This window comes from Perognathus longimembris, chromosome 6 (assembly GCF_023159225.1).
Source record: "Perognathus longimembris pacificus isolate PPM17 chromosome 6, ASM2315922v1, whole genome shotgun sequence".
NCBI classification, from domain to species: Eukaryota; Metazoa; Chordata; class Mammalia; order Rodentia; family Heteromyidae; genus Perognathus; species Perognathus longimembris.
In genome coordinates this window covers 64670093-64685386 of record NC_063166.1, presented here as the reverse complement: position 1 = coordinate 64685386, position 15294 = coordinate 64670093, and the positions used below count along the sequence as shown (strand labels likewise).

Here is a 15294-nt window from a genome sequence, read left to right as displayed (position 1 = left end):
CTGCCTCAGATACACGAGGCCCTAGGTTCGATTCCCCAGCACCACATATACAGAAAACGGCCAGAAGCGGCGCTGTGGCTCAAGTGGCAGAGTGCTAGCCTTGAACGGGAAGAAGCCAGGGACAGTGCTTAGGCCCTGAGTCCAAGGCCCAGGACTGGACCAAAAAAAAAAAAAAAATCTAATGCAGGGAGACAGAATAAACAAATACATGATATTAGTCTTCTTCCTCCCCTACCTTACATCCTACCCACTAGCCCTAAGGTAAAGGAGAAGTACTTTTTCCTTGCAAGCTCCTCTCTCACATTCCTTTGTTCTTATTCTCACTCTGTGTGTGTGTGTGTTTTGTAACTTGCCATCAACAAAAGCATTAATCAAGCCCTTCTTTTTCACCAGTGAATCTCTCTCATTGTCCAACTTGAGCCTTCCATTGACAGCATAGTAATGACTTGTCTTTTCTTGGTTCCAGATGAGACTCCAATTATTGCAGTTATGGTGGCCCTGTCTTCTCTGCTAGTGATCGTGTTTATTATCATAGTTTTATACATGTTAAGGTAAGTGTACTGTTTCTGTATTCTCTCAGACTTCCTTCTAATACCTTAATGTCTCAGTAAATTTACCCACACAGTCCAGAAGACTAGAAGGTAAAAACAATAAATAGATACATTCATCATACTGCTAAGATTACATTTTTATTTAGAACTGCCTGAAAAGTTCTAAAAAGTCCTACTTAAGCTCTAGCCCCTCCTTCGTTTCCATCTTTCCAAACCAAATCTCAGTTCAGTTTAATCTAAAGCCCAAAATGATAGTTTGGAGGTTGAGGGAAGAAACCACAACCATTGTTCAAGATCTTCAGCTTTAGCCCTTTTGAAACAATCCTAAAAGAGCCCTAGTGAGATTACATGCACAACAAAAGCCTACTTTATGTCTAGTTGGGGTTTACCCACAAACCTCTCTAGAACTGCTGACCCTGGCATGCTAAGCTGAGTGATGGGCATTACAGAGCTCGTCTTTCTGACCTTTTTTCTGAGGTCTCTAGACAGTACCCCTCAAACAGTGAACAGGATAAAGCTACTGCCCTGATAACGTGGATTAAATTCTGCCTTATTTTTTCCTAACCTGCTCAGTCAGTACTCCCACTGTTTTTCTGTAGGAATAGGAAATGGGGGGAGGGCTTGTTTGCTCCCCTTCAGCCTGTGTTTCCATCAGATCTTTGCCCATCTAGTCTAGAGCTCTGAACTTCTCAGGGCTTCCAAGCTACTCTTGGGTAACACCAGGATTTTGCTTCATGTAGATCCTCCTGTCTCCCCCTACTATATTCCATACCTATGCATTGTTTCTCCACCTGGAGTAGTGTGCTCTCAAGTGGGTTTCTGGAACCTAGAGTACACAGAGGAGCCAAACAAGTCAGAATATATCAGTGGTGTTACTTAGATTGGATTCTAGGGTATCAAGGATAAGCAGGAACATCCAAGGAAGTCAGTCACCATAGAATAGAGCTGTCTCAGCTGTACATGAACTGTCTCTAAAAAGAAGTCTGATTATTTGATACAGGAGGTTTAGGAAGAGTACGTTGATAAGTAGAAATACAGAGCCAATGATTGGCCTCTTCTGCCTTTGTACACAGTTATTCATTATAAATATTGTCTCATTAGGTTTAAGAAATACAAGCAAGCTGGGAGCCATTCCAATTCTTTCCGCTTATCAAATGGCCGTGCCGAGGATGTGGGTAAGGCAGGGGGGATCTTCATAGGAAAAATCCAAGAAATTAGGTGTTTCCCCATCCTTTTAAAAGAGTAAGACTTGTCTCCAGAAAAGGGATGGCATCCCCAGGGTACCTCACTGACCTTCCCCTCTGTGTCCTACAGAGCCCCAAAGCGTGCCACTTCTGGCCAGGTCCCCAAGCACCAACAGGAAGTACCCACCCCTGCCTGTGGACAAGCTGGAAGAAGAGATTAACCGAAGAATGGCTGATGACAATAAGCTCTTCAGAGAAGAATTCAACGTGAGTTCACTGTCGAGGCTGGTGTGGCATCAGGGAGAAAGGCAGACCTGAGGTCAGGCCGTTTCACTCAGAAGTAGAAAATAGGTTTGTAATGGTTAATAGGAGAGAAATTGTCTACCAGGTTTGTTTCACTCCCTTCTTGTTTGATCATGGACAAGAAATGTAAAAAAGATTTACTTTATCCGCCTCATGTTCTCATCCATTTATTAATCCATCCATCATCATGTCTGTTCCTTCATTTGTCTAATAAATACCAATCATCTAATGTGTACCAGGTAACATTCCAAGTGACAGATCTAAGTAGCCAGTTTACTCTGAAGGAATTCACTGCCACTAGGGAAACTCTAGTAGTGAGAACAGAAATAATTAATTCAAACAACAGTCTGGGCATGAGTTGAAGGGTCACATATTAAAATATGACCTTTTTTTTTTTTTAATGGTACTGGGGTTTAACCTCAGGGCCTGCATTTGTGCTTGCTTATCTTACTTGCTCAACTAGTGCTCTACCACTTGAACCATAGTTCCAACCTTGCTTTTTTGGTGGTTATTTTGATAATGGAGTCTCAAAGAATTTTCTGCCCAAGTTCAGCTTCAAACAGCCATCCTCTGGATATCAACCCCTTGAATAGCTAGAATTATAGTTGTTAGGGCCACCATTGTCCATCAGGAGAGACAGGGGACTCCAGGTGTCCACAGTAAACAGGAGTGTGGGTCAGTGTGGAAATTGGGACTAAGTCAGACAAAGAGCATAGGCCTCATCTTGAATATTGAGATTCATATTTTATAACTCTCCAGAAAGCATAACATGTATAAACCACCGGTTAGTGGTCCCAACCAGGTCAAAAGAACTTCCCTGAAGAAAGTAGAAGGAGTAGCAGGAAATGGGAACTAGGGAACATTCCAGGGTCTGAAAATAGCAGGAGAAATTATTAGGAGTGAAGGAAAGGCACATTGAGAAAATTAAAGAAAGGCACTGAGTAATCTCAGAGAGGAGGTCAAGAGAATTTTGAGAGATAAAACTAAGAATTCTAGGCCAGGGGTACCATTGGCCAAAAAGAAATGGACTCTTTACCTGACTTAAGTAAACATAACCTCTGTGTCCATAACCTTTATAATAACAATAAAAAATTTTAAACATTCAAAAAGAAGGCTAGGCCAGACCATTGATCTCATAGATTGTCTTGAAAGAATTAGAAAGCCATCGAAGAAAAAAAAAAGATGATTCTGGCTGCTGTATAGTGAACAGACCATGGAACATATACAGGGCTTACAGCAGTTGTTAGGTCAGAAAAGCTGGTATACCTAATGGTTAAGGAGAGGGAAATAGCTTTAAGGACAGAGAAGAACAGTTCCACGGTTGACCAATTCATCAACGAGATCATTGCTAAAGTGTCAGCTTCATACCTTTCTGCTGCGCCATAGATCAGCTTTGTCTTGTGGAGTGGCATTTTTGTGATGCTGCCTTGGTTTGAATCATCACATGGAGATAAAATGAAGAACAGTAAGGAAAAGGTGACTGTTTCTTTTACCAATGAGGACTATTTTCCTAGAAGCTTCTAGAGCCTTCCCTTGTCACATACTTGTTTTTAAACTAATCATGCACAGAGAGATACAGGGTTATTGTGGCTAAATAAGATCAATCATATTATTCCTAGGTCTTAGCCAGCAATCCCACAGGGTAGAAACTGGGAGGAAAGTGAAAAGGAGGAATAGTTAATTGGATAGCCATATCAGATCTGCCATGGAAAAACTTAAAATTTTTATTTTTAAAAAATCATATAAAAGAGGGCTGGGAATATGGCCTAGTGGTAAAGTGCTCGCCTCGTATACCTGAAGCCCTGGGTTGAATTCCTCTGCTCCACATATATAGAAAAAGCGGGAAGTGGCACTGTGGCTCAGTGGTAGAGTGCTAGCCTTGAGCAAAAAGAAGCCAGGGACAGTGCTCAGGCCCTGAGTTCAAGCCCCAGGACTGGCAAAAAACAAAACAAAACAAAAAACACATAGAAGAGCCGGGCACTGATGGCTCACACCTGTAATCCTAGCAACTTAGGAGGTTGAAATCTAAGGATTATGGTTCAAAGCCAGCCTGGGCAGGAAAGTCCATGAGACTCCTATCTCCAATAAATTACTTAAAGAGAACCGGAAGTGGCACTGTTGCTCAAAGTGGTAGAGTGCTAGCCTTGAGCCAAAGAAGCTCAAGGACAGCACTCAGGCCCAGAGTTCAAGCCCCAGGACTGGAGGGGGCAGCGGAGGTGGAAGAATATATATAAGGAACGCAAGACTTTGAGCTAGAGACCATTACGAGGCAAGATGGAAGAATGAATGGAATACCTTATACCTTTCTTTGTTTATTTGTTAAACTATTGAAGAAACATCACCATCTAATACTCTTTGTTGGTTGAAAACATCTACCTCATCCAGTAGGACAGGATCCCAGACTCAGCACCACAGCTGGATTTGATAGACATGGTACTATTTAGTTATCTGTAGTATCACTTGCTCTGGGTGATGAGGTATGTGATCCTGTTGTCATATTTTTCTGTGAAATGAACTTTTTGTAGTTAGTATTTCCTGACATCTCATGATAAAGCATTCCAGTAATGCTTGGAGAATGGTAGCATTCCTAGAAATACAATAGGCAAATTGAGGTAGATTATAATGATACCCATTTGCTGTCATAGCCATAGTCATCATATTTGTGAGCTGTTCGGGCCAGCACTGGGATAACAGAGTAAAAGAGTGACCAACATTGCCTGGATCTTGGCAATTAATGCTACCTGGTAAATAGTCACATTGAGCCTAAATGTTTCTTGTTCTCTTGTTCCCAGCATTCACTATTCAGGGATCAGCTTAGATCCTGACCTCCAGTAAGATGGATAGTGTGATGACTTGCTTGAAGTTCTGTGTACTGAGATTTCAGACCCATCACATAAATACTTAACCCTATAGGAGTCTACTTTCTGCATGGGCCAAGATGTCACACAGAGCCATTTGTATACTATGCTGGACTTTTTAACTCCATAGTGTTGACATCAACAAAAAGTTGGAAATAATTTATTATGGCTTGGGATATGGGGCAGGTATTTCTCCACATCACTTCTATCTTTGGTGAAATTTTGATTTATAGTTTACTAGATCGTTTCTTTTTCCCTCTTTGGTCATGGGGCTTGACCTCAGGGCCTGAGTGCTGTCCCTGAGCTTTTTCACTCAAGGCTAGCATTCTACCTTTGAGCCATAGTGCCACTTCCAGTTTTCTGGTGGTTGGTTGGAGGTAAGAATTTCAGAGACTTCCTTTCCCAGGCTGGCTTTGAACCACCATCCTCAGATCTCAGCCTCCTGAGTAGCTAGGATTACAGGCATGGGCCACTGATACCCAGCTAGATCCGTTTTAATACCTAGGTTATGATGGGGAGTTGACGTCACCTGAGTGCCTAGTGTCCCAGTCTGTACTCTAAAGCCCATTTCTAAGTTAGGATCATGATCTTGCTGATGATCTTGAGCTTGGTGCCTTATTGTGAGGTTTTTCATTACAATTCTAATATTCAGCCTCATCGTGGACCTTTTAGGATCTCACCAAGTCTACCGAAGCCTATTTCTTTCTGGCCTAGTCAGCCTGAGTATTTGCTATTTTCATTATGCAATAAATAGAGTAGGCTACCTGTATGTGGTGTATGCTGTCTCCAAACTCCAAGGTTTGACTCAGCAAGCATTGCTCCTTCTCTTTAATGAGGGAATAAAAGTAGAGCAAGGAGTAGCAACTATGTTGGAGCAACTATGTTCTATGTTGGAGAAGATAATACGGACATGCTAAAAACTGTTGACCTTCAGACAACTCAGCTAAGATGACAAGCCATTACTTTTTAGTCTTTGTTGTTTTACTATCATATATCCAAGACACATAACTTTCTGCTTGTCAGGTTCTTTTGGCTTAATGTTATCAGGCTGGTTGTGAGAATAATGTCACAGAATAAGGTCCTATGAACCAGTAAGACAAAGTCCTTATGAACTGCATCACAGCATAAATAGGTCAGGATTATTTACACTGAAGCAACTCATTTCATAAAAGGGAAACTTCTTCAAGTAGTCTGCTCAAGATATATATACATACTTGACCCACTAATAGGGAGATAGATTCCATGTGTTAATCTGTCAGAAGAATTGCTGGAAAAGCAACCGCAAGTCTACAACTCTAACTTCAGGCTTTTTTTTATTTTGTTTTGGTTTTTTGTCAGTCTTGAACTCATGGCCTGGGTGCTGTCCCTAAGCTCTTTTACTCAAGGCTAGTGCTCTACCACTTTGAGCCACAGCTCCACTTCTGGTTTTCTGGTGGTTAAGAGTCTCATGGACGGGGCTGGGAATATGGCCTAGTGGCAAGAGTGTCTGCCTTGTATACATGAAACCCTGGGTTCGATTCCCCAGCACCACATACATAGAAAACGGCCAGAAGTGGCGCTGTGGCTCAAATGGCAGAGCGTTAGCCTTGAGCAAAAGAGAAGCCAGGGACAGTGCTCAGGCCCGGAGACAAAGGCCCAGTACTGGCAAAAAAAAAAAAAAAAAAAAGGAGTCTCATGGACTTTCCTGCTTGGGCTAGTTTTGAGCCACAATCCTCAGATCTCAGCCTCCTGAGTAGCTAGGATTACAGGCGTAAGCCACCAGTGCCCAGCTCTAACTTCAGTTTTTCAGTTTACCATCATCTATTTACTATCTGTCTATCTATTATAAGGTAGTGTCTAATTCTGTAGCCAAAGCTGGCCTCAGACTCACAATCCACCTGCCTCAGCCTTTTGAATTCTGGGATTACAAGTGTGTAACACCATGGCTGGCTTCTGTTGACTTTCTTGAAGACTGTTGGGTGGCTTGCATGAGAGATAATAGGAAATATCAATGGTAGTACTAGTAGTTATTGAGCACTCACTCTATGCTAAGCTCAGAGGTATATGTGAATTAGCTCATCATTGTCCCACAACTTACTTTCTGCCAGGGGGAGGGGGAGGAGGGAGAATCTCATTGTGTTACTCAGGCTGACCTTGATCTCTTGTTCTAAAGTGATATTCCTGCCTCAGCCTCCAAGTAGCTGAGACTATAATTATGTGCCACCATGCATGGATGGCCTACAGCCTTCTAATACTCTGTAGCACTTAAGATCTCTACTTATCTAGGGGCTTAGCTTTTCAGTAAAGAGACATCACTACTTTGGGAACTTTCATTTGCTCTTTCTGTAATGGTCTTTATCTAGTGAGTTATAGAATCCTTGTATTTTACTCCTTAGAAAGTAGCTCCTAATATGAAGCCAGTTCATGCTAAAACTCCTTTCTTCACCTCGCTTGTAAAGGCTCCATTCTAAGTAGCATATCCCAATAAGTAGTATCCCAGTGCCAGAACCCGTTAATCCCTACTAGATACTTTCCCCTTTACCCAGTGCACAGTTACTGTAATAAATCATAAATGACTAGTTTCTTAAAGGAAGATGAGGGAGAGAGACTCAAGGTATATGAATGTTGATATGTTCTGGCACAATTGTTCCCCATAGTTAGTTGTCTGGCCTCCTCCAGAGTTAAAGAGATGAAATTACCCAAGCATAGAATTCAGATGAGCCAGGACCCTTCCCCTAACCAGAGTAGTCTCGTAGGACCCCTCAACTAAGCTGAACCATATGCTTCTCATTTTCATATCATTCTGAAATATTACAGTGCTTTCCTTACTACTGTAACTCTCCAGCAAGGACCATGTTACATGTAGATCCCATCGAGGCCGTAGTCAATGTGTCAGTAAAAAAGTTGAGACTGGGGGCTGGGAATATGGCCTAGTGGTAAAGTGCTCTCCTTATATACCTGAAGCCCTGGGTTCGATTCCTCAGCACCATATATATAGAAAAAGCCACAAGTGGCACTGTGGCTCAAGTGGTAGAGTGCTAGCCTTGAGCAAAAAGAAGCCAGGGACAGTGCCCGAGCCATGAGTTCAAGCCCCAGGACTGGCAAAAAAACAAACAAAAAAGTTGAGACTGGCCAGCGCCAGTGGCTCATGCCTGTAATCCTAGCTACTCTGAAGGCTGAAATCTGAGGATTGAAGTTCGAAGCCAGATGGCCCAGGAAAGTCTGGAAGATTCTTATTGCCAATAAACTACTCAGAAAAAGCCATAGGTGGTACTGTGGCTCAAGTGGTAGAGTGCTAGTCTTGAGCACAAAGAGGCTCAGGGACCAGTGCCCAGGTCCAGATTTCAAGCTCCAGGACCAGCAAAAAGGAAAAAAAGGAAGAAAGAAAGGAAAAGTTGAGCCTGTGAGGACTAACACTGTAATCTCCTCTCTTTGTGCTGAGTTTTCCAACTCAAAAAAAAAAAAAACAAAAGAGAGAGAAGATTCAATCAAGAGAGTGAGGGGGAGGAAGAGAAAGGAGAGCAAGGGAAAGGGAAGGGAAGAAGGAAGGAAATGAAACCACCCATCTAGTGGGAAGGCATGGAGAGCTGACAGAATTGAAAGATGAGTTTGAGTACCAAGCCTTGGAGTCATCTAGGAAAGTCTATGTTTATTCCCAATTTTCAGAATCCTGGAAAAGGAAATCCAGCTCAGTGTTAGTCAATTATGCCTGCTTGAGTCACTCAAGAAATACAAATTCACCCAGAAATACAAAGCAAATACACCAATCTATGCCCACTGTCATAGAATAGTATTTGTATAATCTTGAAGTGTAGAGGACCTTTCTCAGCAAAATACAAGATTCAGGTACCAAAATGGAAAAGACTCACATATTAAAATGTTAAACATCTCTATGACAATACTATAAAAAAGAACCTCCTGTCTAGAGCAAAGTCATATCTATAATACCATAAAGAGCCTCTATAAACCTGTGAGAAAAGAGCAACTATTCTAGTGGCAAATTGGCACCTCATGAAGAAATACAAATAGTTTATAAATATGAGATATTAGCTGTCAAAGAAGTATATAAAACTTTGTTTTTTGCAGCAGTGGGGTTTGAAACAATGCTTGCTAGCCAAGTGCTCTACCACTTAAGTCACATCTCCAGTGCTAAGATTGGAAAATTTAAGATTGATATCAAGTATGGTAAAAGTAAGGGATTCATGTGCTCTTAGTCACAGGAAGAGTTTAAATTGGTATAGTATTAGAAGAATGATTTGGCTCTGTCATTCAAAATATAAATGCTACCATGTCCTGCTTCTGAGACTAACAGAACAACTTTCCTGTGCACAAACATTTATTTGTACAAAGGATATCCATTATAGTTTTGTTTATAGTAGCAAATAAAATTAAAAATATATGCCAAATAGCTGACTGGCTGATGATGTCTTATGGCCATCATGAAATTCTGAACTGTCATTAAAATAAATATGCCACCTTAGAAAGATACATTATGGGGCTGGGATATGGCCTAGTGGCAAGAGAGCTTGCCTCGTATACATGAGGCCCTGGGGTTCGATTCCCCAGCACCACATATACAGAAAACGGCCAGAAGTGGCGCTGTGGCTCAAGTGGCAGAGTGCTAGCCTTGAGCAAAAGGAAGCCAGGGACAGTGCTCAGGCCCTGAGTCCAAGGCCCAGGACTGGCCAAAAAAAAAAAAAGAAAGATACATTATGTAAGATAACACATTACAAGTGAATATAGATGACATAATCACAGGAGCTTGAACTCCACCTGGGTGCTTGTCCCTATGCTTCCTAAGCTCAGGGCTAGTACTCTATCTTGTGAGCTACAGCTCCACTTCCAGTTTTTTGGTGTTTTATTAGAGATAAGAACCTCATAGACTTCCTGCCCTGGCTGGCTTCAAACCACAATCCTCGCATCTCAGCCTCCAGAGTAGCTAAGATTACAGGCGTGAGCCACTGGCACCATGCTTCACGGTTAGGTTTTTAAGAATATGTGAAAAATTTTGTGTGATAATAGGGCTGTTTTTAAATTTAGAAGAAACTGAACTGTTAACAGTCGCTGCCTGCGAGAGGGATAAAAGATAGGAGAAACATGACAGAGGACTTTCAGTTTCTATAAATTATTGATTCTTTAACAACAAGCATATTCTTTTTATAATATTTTTTAAAGAAAGGTTCGTTTATGTCTTGAGACAGGGTCTTGCTATATAGCCTACTGTAGTCTTGAACTCACTCTATAGCCCATGCTGCCCTCAAATTCAAGATCCTCTTGCCTCAGCCTCTTAGTACTGAGATTACATGCATGCATGTACCATTACCCCAGACTTGTTTGTATTTCCTTTTTTGTTTTTTTTTTGTTGTTGTTGTTGTTTTTTGCTAGTCCTGGGGCTTGTACTCAGGGCCTGAGCACTGTCCCTGGCTTCTTTTTGCTCAAGGCTAGCACTCTGCCACTTGAGCCACAGTGCCACTTCTGACCATTTTCTGTATATGTGGTGCTGGGGAATTGAACCCAGGGCCTCATGTATCCGAGGCAAGCACTCTTGCCACTAGGCCATATCCCCAGCCCGTTTGTTTGTTTTTTTAACAAGTGGCTATATAGCATCTAAAAGGAAGGAGCTGCTTCCTCTTCCTCCTCCTCCTCCTCCTCCTCCTCCTCTTCCTCCTCCTCCTCCTCCTCCTCCTCCTCCTCCTCCTCCTCCCGTCCTCCCCCTCCTCCCCCTCCCCTTCCTCCCCCTCCCCCTCCTCCCCCTCCTCTTCCTCCTCCTCCGTTGGTTGTGGGAATTGAACTCAGGTTCTGGGCACTGTCCTTGAGCTCTTTTTCTCAAGGCTAGCACTCTACCACTTGAGCCACAGCACCACTTCCAGGTTTTGAGTAGTTAATTGGGTATAAGAGTCTCATGAGGACTTTTCTGTCTGGGCTGGCTTCGAACTGCGATCCTCAGATCATAGCCTCCTGAGTAGCTAGGATTACAGGTGTGAGCCACTGGTGCCCCGCTGCTTTTTTTTTTTTTTCACACCTTTCAGGAGGCTGTGGACAGGTTGCTGTGAAAAGATCTATTACCAAATGGGAGATCTATTACCAAATTCTGGAGAGAAACTGGACAGTGGGTGAACAGCTGATGAAATAATCAGCATAGGACATGACAACTGTTTTCATTCATTTGACAAGCTGAAAGGAGACTGGGTAGTATTTTTCTAATCCTCATCATGGCTGGAAGTTCAAGTTAGGGCTTTCATCCTGGAGCTATAAACTAGAACTATTTTATTCACCAGCATTTATCTTAGGGAGAAGTGTTTAATAGAAATACTTTGAAAATCCCTTGCTGAGAGAGTTTCTTAAAGTATATTCGAGGCTTAAAAAGATAAGAAAAAATGATCAAATATGAAAGGATCCTGAGAGCAAGGAGGTAGGAGAAAGAGAACAGCAGTAGAGCCAGTGAGGTAGCCAAACCTGTGCCTGATGAGCCTGGCCTTCTTCAGGACCCTGTATCTTTAATAACACAATTGAATTCTTGGATTGCCAGGTGAAGGCATGTATGTCATCTTGTAATGTAAGGGGACATCCGAGTTGAAACCAGAGCAGAAGAGTTTCTTCTACCTTGGTGAGCTATACCACCAAATAAATGAAGTCAACCAAAGGAACTGTGGCAAGAGCAAAGAATTCAACATTCTAGTGAAGGTGGGGATTCCAGTTTTGCAAAGGGCACAAAAGGCAGTAGTTGACATCTAGGTTTACATTAGTCAAGAGAAATATAAAAAATTATATATATGAATGTTGTGTTCTTTTAAATACAACTATTCTAAGAACTACCTTAGAGAGTAAATTTTCCCATCACTGCAGATTGTTTTGTGACTTCTAGATGAGAAGTAGGCTTAAAACATAAAAGTGAATATTATTCATTATGTTTAAGGAGATCTTAGCCCAGTGAATCAAGAAGTAAATAAAAGAAGGACTGCAAAGACAAAAACAGAATGTGAGTTATTCACCAGGAGACTACTGATCTCAGAAAAGTCAGACTCATCAAGTAATTTAATAGAATTAGTCATTTTAGCAAGATTTCTAGATACAAAAGCAGCGTAAAAGTGAATGCATTTCTGTATATGTGCCACAGACAGACAATATAGTAGTATTTTTTAGACTATGCCATTCATAGTAGCATCCAGATGTAAAGTGCCTAAGAATAAATTTCCCACAGTATTTGCAAAGTCTTCAGAGAAAATGATAAATAAAAGAAAATTGGAAGACCTTAAAATAGTTTAGTGAAGGAATACCATCAATGAATTTAAGACTCAATATTGTAAAGATGTCAATTCTCCCCAAACTGATACATAGATTCAATGCAATTCCAATAAAAATCCCAACAGGTTATTTGTGGAACTTGACAAGCTGATTCTAAAATTTATATGGAAGAGAAAAGATCCAAGAATAGTCAAGACATTCCCGAAGAAGAAGAACAAGGTGAGGAGAACTGCCTTACCAGAAATAACAAGTTATTATAAAGTTTAGTTATTAATAAGACAGTTTTATATTGATACTGGGATAGACAGATTAGTCCATGAGTAAAAAGTAGCCCATAAGAAGATCCATGTGTAAATGGAAACCTATTTGTGACAGAAATGCTGTTGCTATTTTGGTTGGGGAAAGGATGGCCTTTACAAGAAATAGTTCTGCACAACCAGGCATCCCTGTGGGAACAAATAAAATGGCATGTTTGTCCAATACCAGACAAAAGCATCGGTCCAGTTGACATAACATTGAAATTTAAAGGACAGGACTATAAATTGTAAAAACTACTCTAGGGACATATGCTTGTGACCTCACTGTAGGAAAGAAATTCTTAAGCTTTAAAATGCTGATAAGCCTTAAAATGAATTGAGTACATGAGAATGCATAGATTCTGTTCATATATAAATGCCATAAACAAAAATGAAAGGAAAAGTCACAAACTTGCAAAGATACTTTGGTAGCACAAATAACAGATAAAGAATTACTAAGTAACCAGACTGTAAAAAGAACTAATTAGCCAGGCAGGCACCAATGGCTCATGCCTATGATCCTAGCTACTCAGGAGGCTGAAATCTGAGGATCATGGTTCAAAGCCAGCCGGGGAAGACAAATCCAAGGATTCTTTAATTAGCAAGCAAAAAACTGGAAGTGGAACTATGGCTCAAGTAATAGGGAACCAGCTTTGAGAAGAAAAAGCCATACCAGGAGTATGGGGCCTGAGCTCAAACCTCAGGAAAAAAACATTACTAAGAAAATAATATACTAGAACATTGAGGAAAACACTAAAGACTGACTATAATCTGACAGCAGATTAGGATACAGAACAAGTGGAACATTTTACATTGTTCGAGTATAAATTAGTACAACTACATTGAAAACAATTTGCCTTTATCTGGTAAGCTTAACTTGAAGTTTGTACACATATGCACGAGACACATGCAAATTCATACTTGCAGCAGGATAGGTAACTGTAAGTAATCAATATCAGGAGTACAATGGGAAAATATTTACTTGATGTCAGACTGGAACACTAACCAATAGAGAAGTGCCAGTTACACACAACAACCTGGATAATCCTTAAGAACATAAGGTTAAGCAAAAAATTAAGTTACTCCTTTATTATGATTACATTTCTATCACAAAAATAGGCTGAATAATAATAAAGTACATGGGATAAAAATAAAAGGATTGAAAAGGTACCAAGTTTACTGTGAGAGGGTAAGAAAGAGATCAAAAGGGTAGAGGAACCCAAAGAGAAGTACTAAATTAAATTAAATGATGGATAGAACTTTTTAAATAAATCTGAAAAACTCTTTTAAAATTTTGGGGCTCATGCCTTTAATCGTAGCCACTCAAGAGGCTAAGGTCTAAGGATCATGGTTCAAGCCAACCCCAGGTAAGAAAGTCTGTAAGACTCTTATCTCCAATTGACCACCAAAAAGCCTGAAGTGAAGCTATGGCTAAAATAATAGTGTGCTAGTTTTGAACAGAAAAGGCTAAGTGACAGTACCCAGGCCCTGGTATTGGCTTAAGGGTTTTGAGCTCGGGGCCTGGGTGCTGTTCCTAAGCTTCTGGGCTTAAGACTAGCACTACCACTTGAGCCATAAACTCAACTTCTCATTTTTTGTGGTTAATTGGAGATAAGAGTCTCACAGATTTTCCTTCCCTGTCTGGCTTTTTGAGCCTTGATCCTCAGATTTCAGCCTCCTAAGTGGCTAGGATTACAGGCATGGGCCACCCGTGCCTGGCTGACATGCTTTTTCTGTTTGTTTGATTGGTGTGTTGTTTGTTTTTTAATGATGGAATTCTTAGCCAATTCTTTCCCTGTTAAGGCTTGAGCGAGGAATGAAATGGTTTTTTGGTGCCATCTACTGGTTTTAGAGAACATAACATCATCTAATTTGCTCCTTTCTAGGTCTTTGAGCTAGATTTCCATCCCTGACTTAAACTTTTTAGTCTAAACTTTTGAATCTATTGCTATATTCTCCAAGAAAAGTCTTTTCTTTTCTCCCAATAAACAATGACTGTGATTTCTTTCAAACTTTTCTTTTAGGAGCCTTAGCCCACTCAGACAGTGTTTATCTTTATCATGACTGGTAGGGGAGGAAAGAATGTTAATATGACCATATGAGGTGGTAGTCATTGTTATTTGTGACCTTTCTGTAGTAAACAGTGCCTTCAGGAGTCTTTATGTCACCATCTCTTTTCTACATCATTTTAGAATAGGGATGTACAGAAATTGATAAATTATAGAGAAGGGCCGGGTGCTGGTGGCTCACACCTGTAATCCTAGCTACTTAGGAAGTGAGATCTGAGGATCACAATTCAAAGCTAGCTGGGGCAGGAAAGTTTGTGAGACTCTTTATCTCCAGTTAACAACCAGAAGTGGCACTGTAGCTCAAAGTGGTAGAGTACTGGCCTTGAGCAAAAGAGCTCAGGGACAGACAGCACCCAGGCCCCAAGTTCAAGCCCCACAACCAACCAAAAAGAAAATAAATTGTAGAGAAGGGATGCACCTCTGGATTTGACTTGTGGGCTTAAAAACTGGTGCCAGAATGGAGACCTGTGGAAATCTCACCTGTGTGAAGGAAAAGTGAGTCAATTGGGAAATTCCAGTCTTAACTGTGGTTTCTGTTCCATGTATAAGAGTGCAGCAATAGCACCAGCAGCAGCAGAAAGAAAGAGACAGAGAGAGAGAGAGAAGAAAGAAGGAAGGAGAGGAGACTCTTTCCTTCTCTCCCGTATATACTAATAAGCATAAGGTCAAAGGGAACCTGCCTCTCTTAGTAAAATACAGAACCTCCAAGGCTTTAACTCTGGAAGGAAAATCTCTTGAGTAGGTAAAGGCAGATGGAGAATAAGAACCTGATTCCACTTCAAGTGCTTTAGTTTAATTTCTCCTACCAA

General features: G+C 41.0%; 1 protein-coding gene across 3 annotated transcripts in view; it reads left to right on the top strand.

Annotated features, from left to right (window-relative positions):
• Positions 1-15294, top strand: part of Ptpra (protein tyrosine phosphatase receptor type A) — a 116681-nt gene that overhangs the window by 72752 nt on the left and 28635 nt on the right. For all 3 annotated transcript variants that reach the window (XM_048348912.1, XM_048348910.1, XM_048348911.1), the window contains 3 exons: positions 467-551; positions 1653-1726; positions 1866-2002. In XM_048348912.1, the coding sequence (XP_048204869.1) occupies positions 467-551; positions 1653-1726; positions 1866-2002 (296 nt within the window). The remainder of the gene's footprint in view (positions 1-466; positions 552-1652; positions 1727-1865; positions 2003-15294) is intronic.